The sequence below is a fragment of the Amblyraja radiata genome, chromosome 12, assembly GCF_010909765.2.
Source record: "Amblyraja radiata isolate CabotCenter1 chromosome 12, sAmbRad1.1.pri, whole genome shotgun sequence".
Taxonomy (NCBI): Eukaryota; Metazoa; Chordata; class Chondrichthyes; order Rajiformes; family Rajidae; genus Amblyraja; species Amblyraja radiata.
Genome location: NC_045967.1, coordinates 50,052,014 through 50,072,460, shown reverse-complemented (window position 1 = coordinate 50,072,460; position 20,447 = coordinate 50,052,014). Strand labels below are relative to the sequence as shown.

General features: G+C 44.6%; 1 protein-coding gene across 2 annotated transcripts in view; it reads right to left on the bottom strand.

Annotated features, from left to right (window-relative positions):
* Positions 1–534: 534 nt before the first annotated feature.
* The window catches only part of tenm1 (teneurin transmembrane protein 1), an 824,829-nt gene continuing 804,916 nt past the window's right edge, over positions 535–20,447 (bottom strand). For both annotated transcript variants that reach the window (XM_033030732.1, XM_033030733.1), the window contains 2 exons: positions 8,988–9,130; positions 535–2,352 (listed from right to left, as the gene is read on the bottom strand). In XM_033030732.1, coding sequence (XP_032886623.1) covers positions 1,600–2,352; positions 8,988–9,130 — 896 coding nt within the window. In that variant the 3' untranslated portion in view covers positions 535–1,599. The remainder of the gene's footprint in view (positions 2,353–8,987; positions 9,131–20,447) is intronic.

Here is a 20,447-nt window from a genome sequence, read left to right as displayed (position 1 = left end):
CGGTCATACAGCACGGAAACAGGCCCTTCAGCCTAACTTGTCCATGCCGACAAAGATGCCCCATTTGTCCCATATCCCTCCAAATCTTCCTAAACCTGTCCAAGAGTAGAGCCCAAACTACACACACACACACACACATATATATGTATATATTTGTGTGTGTGTGTCTGTGTGTATAAATTTGTGTGGAAATATATATATATATATATATACACACACACACATGCGTATATATATACTGATATATACTGTATATGCACGTACATTTATACACACACACAATTTACACACACACACACATATATATATATATATATACCTTTTTATCGGTTATTATCTCATTTATAGTGTACTATGTTTACATATTCTGCATATGTTTGCATATTGTGCTTGCTGCAAGTAAGAATTTCATTGCTCTGTCTGGGACATTTGACAATAAACCACTCTTGACCAGTGAGAAGTTCAGCAAAATCACATTTTGGCATAGTCCTGCATTGATTCACTCCACTATTGGTGAATGAATGAGATTTAATATCCAGCCCCATTGCGCTACATTTATTTATAAACTTCCATACAGAATCAGTTGATTCCACAAATCCAGAACTAATGTCCATCATATCTTGCTTTTGAATGCAGATTGCATACTTAGTACATGAAAACACGTAACAATTAGCAGGTCGCAATGGCTGGCATTAATAGTGTTTACCAGGAACTTTACAACATAATTAAAAATATTAACAACTTGTCCGGCTTGCCCTGCTCATATTGTAAATATGTACTGGGGTCAGCCTAGACTACATTCTAAAATTAATTACACAAAAGTTAGTGAAGAAGTCACATCTCAATGTATACCTCTTGGTATGGTTATACCTGAAAAATAAAACCAAATTGCTCTTTAAACTAGCAATTACACCATCAAATTGATTTTTTTAATTGAGGAAATAACTGTTTTTTTTAATGGTGAACAACAAAGATATGTTTTTTTACTGGGAAAATAATGAACATCAGCCTTTCACTACCACCCACCACCAAAAGCAGTTTAAAATAGGTGTACTGTGCTTTACACACCGATCGACATAGTCTTCTTGTTCACAGTATTATAGACCATTCACAATTAAATAAAAAATAAAGAATATCAAAATTAAACATCTTTAGCTATCCTATGTCGCCCAGTAATGCCATGTATCCGTGGACAGTCACTGTGTGACAGAAAATAAGTGACTGAACTCTTGTGAGGAACACAGTTAGCATTTTTCTCGTTGTACATTAGGGACAAAGTACAGTATTTAATGAATGCACTCAACTCCTACTAGTGTAATCAGGAACTATAGTATAGATTTATGTCTGATCTGGACTGATCACCCCTGGTGTGACGTCTTTGATTATGAACCCGATCAGTTTCCAACCTCTCAAAGGAATGCTAAACAATGGTATTATTCTAATACCATATTTTATCACATTTGAAGGCAGCTTGAAAATCGACATTTCTCCATCACAATATGTACAGGATATCATTCTAGAAAAAGAGTACAGCAAATCAATAAATGTTTTGAAAAACAGGCAGTCTTTGGTGACTGATAGGCAGGCTTTCCCACGCCGTTACCTTTTTCCTATTTCACTCTGCCTCATGAACTGGATGTTGTTGGCACTGTCGGAAAGATCCGGAAACTGTTCCACGGGCAATACAAAATAGCCGTCGTAGCCTTGCACTCGTCCATTGCTCAACAGCTGTGGCTTCTCCCCATCAGTCCAGGACCTCGCCCCTACCTCCCCCTCTTGCAGCCGCCGCTGTTCCTTTGCCCAGGCACGGTCTACGGCCCGCTGCCTGGCCATCTCCAGCACGTGGACCTTCTCCTCGTCGATGGTGGCGCCGTAGCGAATGTTGAAGCCCAGGGCCCCGTACTGCAGCTGAATGTCTGCGAACCTTCTAGTCCTTCTGTTCACCACCGAGGTCATCTGAGAGACGGTCACGTTGACGCCGTTCTCCAGTACGCGGCCTCCCCCCGCGTTGCCGACGATGATCAGGTCTTCCTCCAGAGGCCCCGACTTGACGAAGTAGTGCGTGTCCCGGCCGTCCACGGTGAAGTGGAGGTTCTCCAGGTAGTCGGCCCCGTTCAGGATGGCGGCGATCCGCCTGCTGTCGTCGCTGGCCACCCCGATGATGTCGGCCGTCACCAGGCCGTCCTTCACGGCGAACTTGACCCCCCTGCCGAAGACGGAGGCGACCGCGGCAAACCTCGGCCGCTTGTCCTGGCATTTGTGGTAGTTCCTGATGTAGGCCTGGGGCAGCCGCTCCAGGGAGATGAAGCTTTTCAGCTGCTTCTGCAGTTCGCACTGTATGCCCAGCACAACCTGAAAGAAACAAAACAACTCCTGTTTAGTGCAGGAAGGGACTGCAGGTGCTGATTTAAGCCAAACATGCACACAAAAATGCTGGAGTAACTCAGCGGATCAGGCAGCATCCTACCACAACCAGAGAGCTCTACTGAACTGCTATCCACCTTTTTGGTGACCCTCGGACTAGCCTTGATCAGACCGTGCTGGCTTTACCTTGCACTAAACATTCTTCCCTTATCATGCACCTACACACGGATCGATTGTGATCATGTAGAGACAAAATGCTGGAGTAATTCAGCGGGACAGGCAGCATCTCTGGAGAGAAGGAATGGGTGACGTTTCAGGTCGGGACCCTTCTTCAGACTGAGAGTCAGGGGAGAGATATAGGTGGTACTAGGAGAAATGAGAAGCAGAGGGATTTCCTGTTTAGGAGGAACAGCATCTCATATTTTACAGCCCAGTGGTATGAACATTGATTCCTCTCACTTCAGGTAGCCCCGACATTCCCTCTCTCTCTATCCCTCCCCCACCCTGTTTCCTTTATCATCCTTACTTTTTTGCATATCTTTAATTCATTGTTCTTTATCTCCCCACATCACCATCTATATCTCTTGTTTCCCTTATCCCTAACCAGTCTGAAGAAGGGTCTCGACCCAAAACGTCATCCATTCCTTCTCTCCAGAGATGCTGCCTGTCCCGCTGAGTTACTCCAGCTTTTTGTGTCTTTGTCCTGTTTAGTTCAGTTTAGTTTAGTTCATTATTGTATTGTCATGTACTGGGATATAGTGAAATGTTTATTTTGTTGCATGCTATCCAGTCAGCGAAAAGACCATGTGATTACAGTGCACAGATACAGGAAAACGGATATAACGTTAAGTGCAAGATAAAGTCCGATTAAAGAGTTCAAAGTTCACCCATGAGGTAGATGGGAGGTCTATATGTTTCATGATTTAATATAACTATGTAATGGAATAAAGGTAATATTTCCTTCAGCAGAATCATGAAGAAGTCCAACAATCCGTAAATATTTCTCCCAAATCTGTACATTTTTATCAATATCATCTAAATATAAAACCTCACATTCAAAATGCCATCAACATAAAATTAATATGCCCCAATGTCCAATATACCGAACATAACATTCAACTAGGTGCGGCACGGTGGCGCAGAGGTAGAGTTGCTGCATTACAGAGCCAGGGACCCAAGTTCAATCCTGACTACGGGCGCTGTCTGGATGGAGTTTGTATATCCTCCCTATGACCGCGTGGGTTTTCTCCGGTTTCCTCCCACATTCTGAAGGCATGCAGGTTTGTATGTTAATGGGTTTCTGTAAATTGTCCCTAGTGTGTGGGATAGAACTGGTGTACGGGTGATCGCTGGTCGGTTTGGACTCGGTGGGCCGAAGGGCTTGGTTCCATGCTGTAACTCTAAAATTAAACTAAACTAAATCTAGCTGGATATTCTATGACTCTTAAGGTATATTTCAGGGAAGATCTATTGAATGCGGCTGGTCACGGTATTGTTTGAATAATTCTGAGAATGTATTACATCACAATGATAAAATCATTCATTTAAAAAAGCCTGCCTTAAGAACCGAATAAATTGTTCCATCATTCACTGCAGAGCTGCACACTGATCCAATTTCCCCACCAATGTAGTGATTGACTTGTTTTCAATTGTCACTTGTGATAATCTACTCCCATTCTGATAAGAATCTATGTGAATAAAGTCTCATCTCCTGCACTTCATTGCAATGCATTGCTATAACTGGGGATCAAACTACAGCCCTTTCATATATTTGTTGCGATGGAACTGTTCTTGTGAGAAGAGTAAAATATTAACACTGCAAAATATGATGAAATCTGCAGTATATATATATGATTTGCAGGATACAGCATAGAAATAGGCCGTTCGGCCCACTGAGAAATAGGCCGCTCGGCCCACTGAGAAATAGGCCGTACGGCCTTCCTGAGGACATTAAAAAAGACTGGTCTGCCCCAACAGCTGCTGACAACGTTCTACCGCTGCACCACAGAGAGCATACTAACGTATGGCATCTCTGTGTGGTATCTCAGCTGCACGGAGGCGGAGAGGAGAGCTCTTCAGCGCGTCGTTAACAGAGCGCAGCGGATCATCGGGATAGAGCTACCAGCCTTGGAGGGCATCTACCACACGCGGTGCCTCAGGAAGGCCCTCAGCATCCATAAGGACTCATCACACCCCTGTCACGGTCTGTTTCAACTACTTCCCTCCGGCAGACGTTACAAGGCCTTCTACGCCCGAACCTCCAGACTCAGGAATATTTTTATCCCAAGAGCTATAGCGGCTCTGAACCGGCCCAAATGAGTGCCCCCCCACCCACCCCCTTTGGACAGTCTCCCTCAGATGGTCACGTCAATCAATTCAGCTTGCTTATTTATGTATTGTATTTATTTACCTTTCTTGTACATCAGTGGAGCTGCACACTAAATCTCGTTGCACTGACGTGCAATGACAATAAATGATATTATTATTATTATTATTATGATGACCATCGATCACCCGTTCACACTAGTTCCATAGACAGACACAAAATGCTGGAGTAACTCAGAGGAAAGGCGGCATCTCTGGAGAGAAGGAATGGGTGATGTTTTGGGTCGAGAGTCAGGGGAGAGGCAGACTAGAGATAAGTAAGGGCAAAGTGTGAAAACGACAGATCAAAGCAGACGTTGGTCAAGGAAATATAGAATGGCTTATTGTTAGCTAGTTCTATTTTATCCCATTTTCACATTTGCTCCCGGCACTAGTTACAGAGGTCTAACCTACAAACCTGCACGTCTTTGGGATGTGGGAGAGATCAGGAGAAAAAAGGGGCACCTGGAGTTAACCCCATGCATTCACAGGGAGAACGTGCAAACTCCACATAGACAGTGCCCGAGGTCAGGTTTGAACCCGAGTCTCTGGTGCAGTGAGGCAGCAGCTCTACCAGCTATGCACCACTTTAATATAAAACCTAGTAAAGTAACGAAGCAGACATTTGACAGGTTCTTGATTAGTAAGGGTGTCAAAAGTTACAGGGAGAAGACAGGAGAATGGGGTTGAGGGGGAATGATAATTCAGCCATGATTGAATGGTGGAGTACACACGATGAGCGGAATGGCCTAATTCTGCTCCTGTGACGTGAACTCAATATCAATATATATTTTTATAAAGGTTCTCACTATTTTGGGCAGATAATCCCAATCCTTGCTGAGTTTAACTCTTGATATTGCCCATGTTATCTTGGTTAATTTACTTGGCATTAGCAGATTCTGAACTGAACATGGGATAAAGCAGGGTTGAAAGCAGAGTTAATATATATCAAAGGTATTGAGTATTATGTTTTGATATGTGTCTGCTTACGATATAGGTAAAACTAGCACGTATTAGAGGGAGAAAGATGGCTCTACACACACTTGAAGAATTGAATTGAATTGAATCCTTTATTTGTCATTCAGACCTTTCGGTCTGAACGAAATGCTGTTGCCTGCAGCCATACATGTAATAATAACAACACACAATAAACACAAATTAACATCCACCACAGTGAGTTCACCAAACACCTCCTCACTGTGATGGAGGCAAAAGTCTTAGGGTTACTGTCTCTTCCCTCCTCTTCTCCCTCTGCGCTGAGGCGATCCCCCACCGGGCGATGGTAAGTCAGTCCCGCGGTTCAAGCTCCGCGGCCCGGGGTGGTCGAAGCTGCCGCCCTCCAGTCCAGCGGACGCAGCTGTTGCAACGGGAGCTCCGGAAAACAGGCACCAGCCTGTGACCTGCAAGCTCCCGACGATGTCATCCACTGGCCCGCGGCCGAACCCCGGATTCAGGTCGCTGCCGCCAGAACGCCGCCTCAGCCACCGGAGCACCGTCTCCGCCCCGCACCGGGCCGCCCACACGGGAGCGTCTCAGCCCCGCACCGGGCCGCCCACACGGCAGCGTCTCAGCCCCGCACCGGGCTGCCCCCACGGGAGCACCTTTCACCCGGGAGCCGGTCCGCCCTCACGGGAGCGCCTTCCAGCCGGGACCCAGGCCGCCCTCACGGGAGCGCCTTCCAGCCGGTAGCCGCGCCGCCCACACGGGAGTGTCTCAGCCCCGCGCCGTCCGCCCTCACCGGAGCGCCGAGTCGTGCCGCTGCCCGAACGTCGCCGCAGCTCGAAGACGGCCAGCCTCGCATTGGTGAGTCCTGGCTGGCTCAACCTCCGGATCCTCGAGGTCGGTCGCAGGTTGGAGGCCGCCAGCTCCGCCATTAGGCCTCAGCGCAGGCGGGGGAAGAGAAGGGGGATACGACAAAAAAGTCGCATTCCCCCGAAGGGAGAGACAGAAAGCCCTGTTCCAGCCCCCCCCCCCCCCCCCCCCACACACATAACACAACCTGGTAACCAAACATTTAACTGAACTAGACAAAAAAAACAACACAAAAAAGTAAAAACAGACAGACTGCAGGCGAGCCGCAGCCGTTTCACAGCGCTGCCACTTCCGGATCATGGTGGGATCAAAAGCAAGAATGATTTATTTCCTAGTTAAAGGTCACTGACTGATTTACATAATTATATGCACGAGTCTGAGCAGGTGCGAGAATGAGTATAGCTCATATGCATAAATTACATGGATATTGTCACATATCGTAAACTGCTCATCACAACACAGTGAGATATTACTTTGAGTATACTTTAACCTCTAATTCATGAGAGGGATGATGAATCATATTTCTGGCTGGTAGCTGGCCAGTCTAATGGAGACTTAGGAGAGAGCTTTATGGCATTTTTTTGTTTTTGGGTCAAAATCACCAAAAGGTATTGATGAAGTTTTGGTGAATCATACAGCAATTTTACATTTTTATATGCCTCGTTGTCACCTTCCCCTAGCTAACAATGATCTATTCTACATTTTCCTCGTCCCCTTTGATCTCTCGTTTTCACACCTTCCCCTTCCATATCTCTGTGTCTTCCTCTCCCCTGACTCTCAGTCTGATAAAGGCTCTCGACCTAAAATGTCACCCATTCCTTCTCTCCGGAAGTGCTGCCTGTCCCGCTGAGTTACTGCAGCATTTTGTGTCTGTCTTCAGCATTTTTACACGCTTCTAGTAACTGTATAATGAATACATCATTAACATAGTTTTGAATTAATATGTGATCCAGCATAAAATCAGGGGCAGCATGGTGTCGCAGCGGTACAATTGGTGCCTCACAGTATCACAGACCCGGGTTCGATCCTAACTACCGATGCTACCTGTACGGAGTTTGTACGTTCTCCCCGTGACCGCATGGGTTTTCTCTGGCTGCTCCGGTTTCCTCCCACATTCCAAAGACGTACAGGTTTGTAGGTTAATTGGCTTTGGTAAAAATTGTAAATTGTCCCTAGTGTGTGGGATAGTGCTAGTGTACGGGGAAATCGCTGGTTGGTGCGGACTCGGTGGGCCGAAGGCCCTGTTTTCGCGCTGTATCTCTAAACTAACCAAAACTAAAAGAAAATCAGGGAACATTATAATGCTGGTTACTAAGACTGGGCAAGCTCATTGGTTTTGCGATCTATGGGAATATACTGGTTGTACAAACTGGTTGCTATTAAATGTTAAATTGGAGAGAATGGTCACATTGTTGTTTGGTTACCACGCAAATAAGTGGGTCCTGAATTACTATCTGGAGATTGGACATTATTACCTTCCATCAAAGTGGGGAATGTGGGGAGCCTCTGTGGTGGATGTTTATGTTAACTTTTATTGATGAAGCTGTGTGTCTTGTTGCTTTTCACTTAGTATGGCTGTATGGTAACTCAAATTTCACTGTACCTTAATTAGTACATGTGACAATAAACTGACCTTGAAACCTTGACCTTGAAACCTTGACCTACGAGTTCAAATCTCATCATGGTAGCAGGGGAAATTTAAAGTATGCAATCCTGATCCTAATCCTGTGGAAAATATATTGGGGAGAATTTCAAATGCATTCTTGTAATTTTGTCCGGATTATCGGAGGCGCCGGATCACCAGTGTCTGGAAAATCGATGGTGGACTTGTACAAGGATTATAACCATATAACCATATAACAATTACAGCACGGAAACAGGCCATCTCGGCCCTACAAGTCCGTGCCGAACAACTTTTTACCCTTAGTCCCACCTGCCTGCACTCATACCATAACCCTCCATTCCCTTCTCATCCATATACCTATCCAATTTATTTTTAAATGATACCAACGAACCTGCCTCCACCACTTCCACTGGAAGCTCATTCCACACCACTACCACTCTCTGAGTAAAGAAGTTCCCCCTCATGTTACCCCTAAACTTCTGTCCCTTAATTCTGAAGTCATGTTTTGGATTGGATTCATCCGTAATTTCCTTTAAGTTTACCAACTGCTGAAGTAATTTGAAGATAGACACAAAATGCTGGAGTAACACAGCGGGACAGGCAGCATCTCTGGAGAGAAGGAATGGGTGATGTTTTCGGGTCGAGACCCCTCTTCCTATGCTGAAGTAATTTGCCTTGGTTCATCCATGCAGGACGCTACTTGAAAGAGAGTTTGCAGTGTCAGTGATGTTCCCATAGCAAAATCCATTGCTTTTGTTAAAAAAAAGGGGGAGAAATTGTATAACAAATGAAAACTGGTGGAAGGTATATTTACATGCCATACCTTGCTGGGATCCCAGTCTTGTGTTCTGGTTTGAGTTTTCAGAAGTTCATACGTTGCTTCCATGACGTTCATTTCAGGCTTTGGGAATCCAGGAACCACATTGTGCAACTGAAATCCAAACAGCTCCAGCCAGCTTCCAATGTCTATGACCAGAAGAAGCACAATTAAAACAGTAAGATGAAGTATGCTCATTCAAGCATATCTCTGTCAATTATTATTCTGCTATTGTACATTATAACAGTTCCAACTAACAGTTCAAAGGGTGGCACGGTGGTGCAGCGGTAAAGTTGCTGCTTGTCCCACTTGTCCATCATTTGCGCGTAATTTAGGCAACATCATTTACGTGTAACGATGCACGACGGGCGCGTTGTGACACGCACGTGATGCGCGCATGGTGCGCGTTACATAGGCTGTGATGCGCAGCCGCGCGGCGTCGCAGGATTTTGTGATGTACAGAATCTTCGCACGCCATCTGCGTGACGCGCAAATGACGGCCAAGTGGGACAGGCCCTTTACAGAGCCAGAGACCCAGGTTCGATCCTGACTACGGGTCTGTATGCAGCTTGTATGTTCTCCCCCATGACCGCGTGGGTTTTCTCCGGTTGCCCGGTTTTCCTCCCACATCCCAAAGAGTTTGTAGGTTAATTGGCTTTGGTATAAATGCAAATCGACCCTGGTATCTGTAGTGTAGTGCTAGTGTACGGGGATCACTAGTCAGGCACAGACTCGGTGGGCTGAAGAGCTGTATCTCTAAACTAAAAATAACTAAACTAGTTATCATTAATTGCCCTCAACTGTTCCAGGTTCACTCCAGACATTCACTGCAAACTCTCTCTGTCACACATTCACCAGACAAAGCAAAGAGTTGAGGAGGAATGAACCTATTTGGGAAAACGACCTTTTGATTTTTGCAAATGTTGGCCAATACTTACCCGGTATAACATTAACTTTATGAACTATCAAAGATAGTTCAAGGGTCACAGTTTAAGGATAAGGGGGAAATCGTTTAGGACCGAGATGAGAACAACATTTTTCACACAGAGAGTGGTGAATCTCTGGAATTCTCTGCCACAGAAGGTAGTTGAGGCCAGTTCATTGGCTATATTTAAGAGGGAGTTAGATGTGGCCCTTGTGGCTAAAGGGATCAGGGGGTATGGAGAGAAGGCAGGTACAGGATACTGAGTTGGATGATCAGCCATGATCATATTGAATGGTGGTGCAGGCTCGAAGGGCCGAATGGCACCTACTCCTGCACCTATTTTCTATGTTTCTATGTCTCTGTTTCTATAAATCAGGATGAATGGAGATAACCTTAGATAAGGTGAAAGAGTTGGGGGAAATAATACAGCGGTCTGTATGGAGAGTGAATAAACAACATAACTGGACTAAATCAAACAGTGGGGCATCTAGGAACATATGTAATGGCAATGTGGAGCAGATTTTGCCCTTGTAAGGTCTGGACAGCAACAAGGTCTCTTGCAAAGTGAAGCCCCAAACAACTCCGTAAGTAATGATAGACCAAAATCCAAAATCCTGGAGTAACACAGCGGGGTAGGCAGCATCTCTGGAGCTGGGGGTTGGAGTGTGAGGTAGATCAGCCATGATTGAATGGCGGAGTAGACTTGATGGGCCGAATGGCCTAATTCTACTCCTATTCCTTACGGCCTCATGAGACAAGGAATGGGTGACGTTTTGGGGCAAAACTGAAGAAGGGTCTCAACCTAAAACATCACCCATTCCTTCTCTCCAGAGATGCTGCCTGTCCGGCTGAGTTACTCCAGCATTTTGTGTCTATCTACTCTGATAATATCGATAGACACAAAGTGTGCTGGAGCAAGTCAGCGGGTCAGGCAACATCTGTGGAGAAAATGGATAGGTGACATTTTGGGTCACGAAAGGAGAAGAAAAAACCCAGGACTAATCAGGGCCAGAAACACATGATATCTGGCTAGTAATCTAATAGAAGAGAGATTAGTTGAGGCCTCATTTGGACTATGGTACTTTGTATGATAAGCGAGTCTGAAGTCTATGTTCAGAGGTACAGCATGAAAGCAGGCCATTTGGCCCACGCCAACGATCGATCACCTGTTTAAACTAAAGATAGACACAAAAAGCTGGAGTAATGCCCCTGTCCCACTTAGGAAACCTGAAATGAAACTTCTGGAGAGTTAGCGCCCCACCCAAGGTTTCCGTGCAGTTCCCGGAGGTTGTAGGTGGTTGCCGGAGGTTGCAGATAGTGGAAGCAGGTAGGGAGACTGACAAAAACCTCCGGGAACCGCACGTAAATCTTGGGTGTGGCGCAAAGTCTCCAGAGGTTTCCGTTCAGGTTTCCTAAGTGGGACAGGGGCATCTCAGCGAGACAGGCAGCATCTCTGGAGAGAAGGAATGGATGATGTTTCGATTCTGAAGAAGGGTCTCGACCCAAAACGCCACCCATTCCTTCTCTCCAGAGATGTTGCCTGTCCCGCTGAGTTACTCCAGCTTTTTGTGTCTATCTTCGATTTAAACCAGCATCTGCAGTTCCTTCCTACACACCCATTCACACTAGTTCTATGTTATCTCACTTTCATTTCCACTCTCTACACAATAGGGACAATAATTTTATGGTTGCCAATTAATTTCAGTTTCAGTTTCCCTTTTAGTTTAGTTTATTGTCATGTGTACCAAGGTACAATGAAAAGCTTAACCCTACAAACCCACATGCCTTTGGGATGTAGCTGGAAACCAGAGCACCCGAAGGAAACCCACAAGGTCCCAAGGAGAACATGCAAATTCCACACAGGCAGCACCTGAGGTCAGAATCAAACCCGGGTCTCTCATGCGTGAGGCTGCAGCTTCATCATCTGTACCACTGTGGCAACCTTGTGAAGCTGTGATATGAATGTTGGTGGAAATGCTGAGCCACATATATTGTCTGCTGGATTTCCTGTACCATTGCATGTACTGAGGAAGTACATTTTCCACAGCCCTTTCTGAGGAAGCTTAAACAGACTGCAACACATGAAGCAGACAATTGCTAAGTCCTGCTGTTCATTGAAATTTCCATTGCACAAAAGTGATTTACTGCCTGTTCAACTGGTTCCTGCCTGAAGGATCTGAAAATGGGAACAGCAGTAGGTTGTTCAAACATGCAGCCGTTTCTACCATTCATCTCAACTATTTCAGTTGAATATTCTCTGACACTCTAATGCAAATACCTCCTGATTTTCCTCTTGAAAATTGCAGATAAGTCACTGTTCAGAGGCTTTTGTGACAGTGATTTTCATTGTTCTTTGCATAACTAAGATGGTTCTGATTTTAGTCTGTCATTTTGTTCCATGTACAAAATCATGAGAGGAATAGATTAGTTAGATGCACAGAGTCTCTTGCCCATAGTAGGGGAATCGAGAACCAGAGGACATTGGTTTAAGGTGAGGGGGGGGAAAGATTTGATAGGAACCTGAGGGGCAACATTTTTACACAAAAGGGTGGTGTGTGTATGGAACAAGCTGCCAGAGGAGGTAGCTGATGCTATTGTGTCACTCTACCTATTGCAACGTTTAAGAAACAATTATTTTGCCTGTCCCACTTAGGCGACTCTTTAGGCGACTGCCATGGACTAGTTTTAATGGAATTCACCTACGACACCTGGCGACAACCTACGACAACACCTACGTCAACAAATATTGGACTCTTGCATATGGACCTAGCGATTCTTGCATTTGGACTCAGTGGGCTGTTTCTGTACATTCTGATTTTAATTGGGAATTATACTTATGTGTGGCAATTATCTTACTGATGTGTATGCCAAAATGAATTTCACTGTACCTTGGTACACGTGATCATAAAGAACCATTGAACCTTTAGGACACATTTAGTGGAATATGGGCAGTTGGGACTAGTGTTGATGGGACATGTTGATTGGTGTGGTCAAGTTGGGCCAAAGAGATTGTTCCCACACTGTATATGACTATAACTCCATGAGATGCTGCTGCTAATGAGAAGTGACCACTTAGAAGCAATGGTGCAGGATTGATGAGCAGGAACTGAAGGCAAATGTTTATTAACATTAGTGTTCGCAGTCCCTTGTAAATCCTCAATGCCACTCCTGGTTGACGGCAGATTATTAAACTCAGCAAAAACTAGCAGGGAAGAAGGATGTTCTGTGTCTTTCTTTAATGAAACACATTTGGAAGATTGTTGAGTTGTAATCTATTGCAATGCCTTTGAATATTTTGAGATGGCAGGATATTAAAATGGAATATTTTGCAGAATCAGACTTTTAAGTCTGACACTGTGAGATGTTAGAGACTAGCGAGAGACAAGCCTCATCATGTTCTCATAGATTTCCTGTTGAGTTACTGAGGATATCACGCAACTGATAGAGGTTAGAGATGAAAATAATTCATTTAAGTTTCTCATATCAATTGAGGAGAAATATTGTATTAATTTATGTGCCCATTAAATATTTGGATGACAATGGATGAAAAGTTCATGAGTTCAAAAGTGATTGGAGAGGAATTAGGCCATTCGGCCCATCAAGTCTACCACCATTCTATCATGGCTGATCAATCTCTCCCTCCTAACCCCATTATCCTGCCTTCTCCCCATAATCCCCGACACCTGTACTAATCGGGAATTTGGCAATCTCTGCCTTAAAAATATCTGTCTGAAGAACAGACATAAACTTTTCCACATTACTTTAAACACAAAATACGTGGTGCTTCGTATAACAGATGTAATGAGTAGTGGCTTGAATGAATTAATTTGGATAAAGACTGGGATTTAAAAATACATGTTAAATATTTTTGGTACTTACAACACAAGTGTTGGCATTGCAGGGACATGGGTTAACAGATCTAAAGCAGATGAACTGTGTAGGAGTGAACTGCAGATGCTGGTTTACACTGTGTAAAATATAAATTGGTTTATTCAAGAAATATTAAACGAAAGGTTGGCTATGTAAGGAATGGAGGGATATGAATTATGTGGAGGCAGGTTAGCGTTGGACTTGACATCATGTTCAGCACAGATGTTGAGGGCCGAAGGGCCTGTTCCTGTGCTGGACTGTTCTATATTTTATGTTTCAGATGGTTAAAACATATACTTTGTGGAGAAGCATGACTAATAATTTCTGTTTTCCCCCCCGAACAGAACATGTTGCTGTAAAGACTTTGTCAATCTGTGCATATGACCCACTGGTGATGTCACTGTGACACACATGATGACTATAAATAATTCGGTAGCATCTTGTGACAAACTCCAAAAGCCTACACTCAACATGGATGGCATCGTTTTCTGCACAGAATCTTTGCATAAATTGTCCCAGGGGCTATGATAGTTTTAATTACAGCGCAGGTTTGAATGACAGTGAACCACAAACAGCAATCTGGCCTCTCCACCTAACATAGTGCAAGTTTTTTTGCATTTTCACTGTTTCAAATTAAAACAAGGCTTGGCCACTTTCATTGCCATCAGGAAGAAGGTGCAGGAGCCTTAAAACTGTAACGTCCAGATTCAGGAACAGCTTCTTCCCTACAGCCATCAGGCTATTAAACACAACAGTGAATAAGCTCTGAACTACAAAAGACTATATTATTATTGCACTATAATTGTTATTTATTGAACTTTTTTTTCTCTTCCCTCGTTATGTACTATGTTTACATATTCACATATTCTGTTGTGCTGCAGCAAGTAAGAATTTCATTGTCCCATCCAGGACATATGACAATAAATCACTCTTGAATGTGATTTATTTTCAAAAAGAGCATACCAGAACTAGGAACTATTATATTTCTATATTTAGGCGGCACAGTGGGGCAGCGGTAGAGTTGCTGCCTTACATTGCCAGAGGCCGGGGATCGATCCTGACCACGGGTGCTGTTTGTACGGAGTGTGCACGTTCTCCCTGCGACTGTGTGGGTTTTCTCCAGGTTCCACACTCCAAAGAGGTGCGGGCTTGTAGGTTAATTGGCTTCTGTAAATTGTCCCTAGTGTGTAGGATAGATCAAGTGTGCGGGTGATCGCTGGTTGGTGCGGACTCGGTGGGCCGAAGGGCCTGTTTCCCCGCTGTATCTCTAAACTAAAGTAAAAGTAAAAGACACTACCAGTCATGGAACAGTCATGGAATGTGAAGTGACAGTCAAGGCCACTCAATTACTTTTATGCACCTGGGATCTCGCAGTTTAGTTTAGCTTAGAGATACAGCAGGGAAACAGGCTCTTCGGCCCACCGAGTCCCCACCGACCAGCGATCACCCGCACTCTAGTTCCATGTTATCCCACTTTCTCACCCACTCCCTTCATACTGGGGACAATTTACAAAGGCCAATTAGTCAACAAACCTGCACGCCTTTGGAATCTGGGAAGAAACTGGTGCACCCGGAGAAAACCCACGAGGTCACAGGGAGAAGGTACAAACTCCCCACAGGCAGCACCAGTAGTCAGGATCATAATCGGGTCCCTGGCACTGTGAGGCAGAAGCTTGTTCTCTGTGCCACCCATAGTTATGTCATCATTACACTAAACCACATTCTTCATCCACACCTATCAGGGTTCTTGAACCAACCGGACAACCCTAATCCTATCTTGTCACAGACCACTTTGGACCACCTCTTGCATTGCCATGGACTTAGAACAGAGAACACAGAAAAGTAGAACATGCACTTTGCCCCATAATATCTGTGGTGAACATGATGCCAAGCTAAGTTAATCTCTTCTTTCAGACCAGTTAGACAGGTACATGGATAGGACAGGTTTGGAGGGATATGGACTAGTGTAGTTGGTACATGTTGGGCTGAAGGGCTAGTTTCCACGCTGTATCACTCTACGACAACACTAAATGCCTACACATAGATTCATACGCCGTTGAAACTGACCATTCGGCCCAACTCACCCATGCCGACCAATATGCCCTATCTAAGCTAAATCATTTGACCTGCATTTCTCCATTCCCGGCCTATCCATGTGCCTAGCTAAAAGTCTCCTAAATGCCACTATCATACCTGTCTCCACCACCACCCCTGGCAGCACGTTCCAGGCACCACCACCTTCTGTGTATAGATCAGCCAGGATTTAATGGCAGAGTAGCCATGATGGGTCAAATGGCCTAATTCTGCACCTTTCACTTATGAACTGGCAGCAAACAAATGCATAGGAAGGAACTGCAGATGCTGATTTACACCAAAGATAGATGCAAAAGGCTGGAGTAACTCAGCGGGACAGGCAGCATTTCCGGAGAGATGGAATGGGTGACGTTTCAGGTCGAGACCCTTCCTCACACTGAGAGTCAGGGGAGATGGAGATTCGAGATATTGATGAATAAGGTGTGAAAAGGACAGATCAAAGCAGACGACGATCAGGGAAATGTAGAATGGTTCATTGTTGGCTGAGGGGAAGGTGACAACGAGGCGTGCAATCAGTGACATTCATCAAGAGGGCAGTAAAACTAGCCGGAGAACTAGGGTGGGGGTGGGACGGAGAGAGAGGGAAAGCAAGGGTTACTTGAAGTTGGAGAAATCAATATTCATACCGCTGGGTTGTAAGCTGCCCAATAAATGCATCCGAACTAAAAGGTCCAAATTGCATTCTAATGTTCTTTTGCTCAAAGAGATATTTTTTGGAAAGCACCATCACCTGATTACCCACACTTTGCATATCTTGGAGCAAATTGTCATTTACTGTCCCCGCAAAAAGAATGATGAACAGCTCACAGCTAAAATAAGCACTTTTCTTTGAAGCAGATTAGTGATGGTTCTTGCAACTGTCTGGAACAGAATCAACTCCTTTTTTTAATTTCACACTGATTGAATTTGGTGCATCAAACTCTGACACTGAATGAAATTACTTCATTATATGTTTGTACAGCCCTTTCTGTACTATTATCTGTCAGTCCGCCTTGTAGTTTTCAGCATCCTTAACAGCTTTTAAAAAATGAAATATTCATAAATCTTGACACATTTGAAATAAGAATGCTGCTCAACCATTAAAGCAATCAGTCACCCAGGACCATTTGACAGAAAGTAGGAAAAATCTGCAAGTCTGGAGTATCGACAGCATTTTTAACTTTTTCGTCCATATTACTGCAGGGTGGTGCAGTGGTAATGGCGCTGTCTTTCAGCGCCAGAGACCCGGGTTTGACCCTAACCACGGGTGCTGTTTGCACGGAGTTTTAACGTTCTCCCCGTGACCTGCGTGGGTTTTCTCTGAGATCTTTGAATTCCTCCCACACTCCAAAGACGTACAGGGTTGTAGGTTAATTGGCTTGGCATGAATGTCAAATTGTCCCTAGTGTGTGTAGGATAGTGTTAGTGCGCGGGGATCACTGGTCGGCGCGGACTCGGTGGGCCGAAGGGCCTGTTTCCATGCTGTATCTCTAAACTAAACTATAATTTAAAGAAAAATCTCTAGAAATTGTATTGCATCCTTTAGAGAGCCAAGAGTGTTTAATTGTCAGTAGGTACACAAAAATGCTAGAGAAACTCAGCGGGTGCAGCAGCAACTATGGAGCGAAGGAAATAGGCAACGTTTCGGGACGAAACCCTTAATTGTCATATGTACCGGCAACGGGAAAATTAAATTCCTACATCCTGCACCTTAACAGGCCCATTAATACAAGAACACATAGAACCTGGCGGACTGGTGCACACGTAACAACTTGTCACTAAACACCTCCAAGACCAAGGAGCTGATTATTGACTTCAGGAGGTCCCATAATGGAGAATACGCCCCAATCTCCATTTACGGGGAAAGTGTGGAGAGAGTGTCCAGCTTTAAGTTTCTGGGCACTCACATTTCAGAGGACCTCACATGATCCACCAACACCGCTGCGCTGGTCAAGAAGGCACAGCAACGACTGTTCTTCCTGAGGACATTAAAAAAGACTGGTCTGCCCCAACGTTTTACCGCTGCACCACAGAGAGCATATTAACGTATGGCATCTCTGTGTGGTATCTCAGCTGCACGGAGGCGGAGAGGAGAGCTCTTCAGCGCGTCGTCCACAGAGCGCAGAGGATCATTGGGACAGAGCTACCAGCTTTGGAGGGCATCTACCACACATGGTGCCTCAGGAAGGCCGTCAGCATCCATAAAGACTCATCACACCCCTGTAACGGACTGTTTGAACTACTTCCCTCCGGCAGACGTTACAAGGCCTTCTACGCCCGAACCTCCAGACTCAGAAACAGCTTTATTCCAAGAGTTATAGCGGCTCTGAACCGGCCCTGCTGAGTGCCCCCCACCCCCCCTGGACTGTCTCCCTCGGATGGTCACGACACACAGCTTATTTATTTATTTTACTTTTCTTTTTCATCGGTTGGAGCTGCATACTAAATCTCGTTGCACTGACGTGCAATGACAATAAAATATATTATTATTATTATTATTATTATTATTATAAATATATAACAATTAATACCGTAATTGAATAACCATTATACTTGGTGACCATAATAGTGTTACGCTGAAGTCCATAATGCAACCAAAGATACAACCAAAGATGCAAGGAACTTCAGATACTGGTTGACACCGAAGATAGACACAAAATGCTGGAACAAGCAGCATCTCTGGAGAGAAGGAATGGGTGACGTGTCAGGTCGAGACCCTTCTTCGGTCCCGAAATGTCATCCATTCCTTCTCTCCAGAGATGCTGCCTGTCCCGCTGAGTTACTCCAGCATTTTGTGTCTATCTTCGGTGTACACCAGCATCTGCAGTTCCTTCCTACTGCAGGGACGATGTGGGCCAAATGCAGGTGGGGGGACAAGTGTAGATGGGACATATTGGCCGGTGTGGGCAAGTTAGGCTGAAAGGACTGTTTCCACGCTGTAAGACTCTTTGACTTTATGAGTGTTGATTCAGATTGTGCATGTATATTAGATTCTTGACTGTATTCAAGTATTCCCTGTTACAGGATTGTAGCAGGAGCTATGCACAAATGTCCACAGGGACTTCTGTCTGAAGTGATAACTTGGTATTCTTGAGAGTACAATAAATTATGAATAAATCCCACTTTGTGCCTTGGCTACATTTATTTTGATCCGTCTGGAATCAAACTCAGACTCGATGGTAATAACTGCTTGAAGCAGTCTTTTTAAAGAACAGCTCTGATGTTACCTTAGTCATAAACAATTCATAGTCCAAAAATCCATTCCCTCTGCTATGCATAATAAGAAAAAATAAACGGTTCTATGAAGGCCATGTATCCCAACCTATGATTCTGAAAATAATCCAATTAAAATAGTGAAGTGTTTTATCTGAATAATAAGGCATTTGAACAGGGCAAAATTCCATGTAAAAGTATATTTAATTCAATAAACCAGGGCTCCTTCATGGCTGAAAGTATGATTTAAAAAAAAATTAATGCACTTATTCGGACGACACAGGCATTGGAGGTTATGAGGCTCATATTAGATTAGCTAATCTAATCGATAAATTATATCAAAATACCACATATTGGTGTATCAATACAAATAAAGATAGCCAGAAAATATAAAAAGCTAGCACAAAGTACGATCGATCAATGTAGGATCATATTTAGTTGATAGTTCTTGCATATTTAGAGCATTACAAGATAATGTCTCAATAACAGAAACACAAGAACAAAGCGCAGGAGTGGCGGCATTGTGGCACAGCGGAGGAGGTGCTGCCTTACAGCGCCTGAGGTTGCTGTCTGTACAGAGTTTGCACGTTCTCCCCATGACCTGCCTGGGTTTTCTCCGATATCTTCGGTTTCCTCCCACACTCCAAAGACGTGCAGGTTTGTAGATTAATTGGTATAAATGTACAATTGTAAAATGGTCCCGAGTGTGTGTAGGGTAGTGTTAATGTGCGGGGTCTGTGGGGACTCAGTGGGCTGAAGGGCCTCTTTCCACGCTGTATCTCTAAACTACACTGAGGGAGATTCACTTGTATCGGGGAAGGTGATTGTTCATAGGATCGGGAGGGGGGGGGGGTTGCCCTATGCATAGAGATGAAGCAGACAAGTTCTATACCCTTGAGAGTATAGAACAAAGTGGGGTGTTCCTACTGAGGCATTAAAACATTCTGATGGGTCCTGACAGGGGATATACAGGACTGATCTATTCCTTGAGTAAAAAAATGACACCAAGTGCTGGAGTAACTCATCATGTCCGAAAGCATTTCTGGAGTCTGAAGAAGGGTTCCGACCCGTGACGTCACCTATTCCTTTTCTCCATCAATGCTGCCTGTCCCGCTGTTACTCCAGCATTCTGTGTCTACCTGGAGAACATGGACTGTTTCTGCTGTGTTAGTCTAGCACCTTGTATCTTTTCTTTTCTGTGAACCAGCATTGTGTAAACCACTAATTGTTGATTCACACTGGGAACAGCAGTGGTCCCAGCCCCGATCCCTATGGACCACTGATAATCCCCTTCTTCCATTGGGAATCTCCTTGACTCCGTCAATCTCTGTCTGTCGGCACTGGGCCTGTACTCGCTGGAGTTTAGAAGAATGAGGGGGGACCTT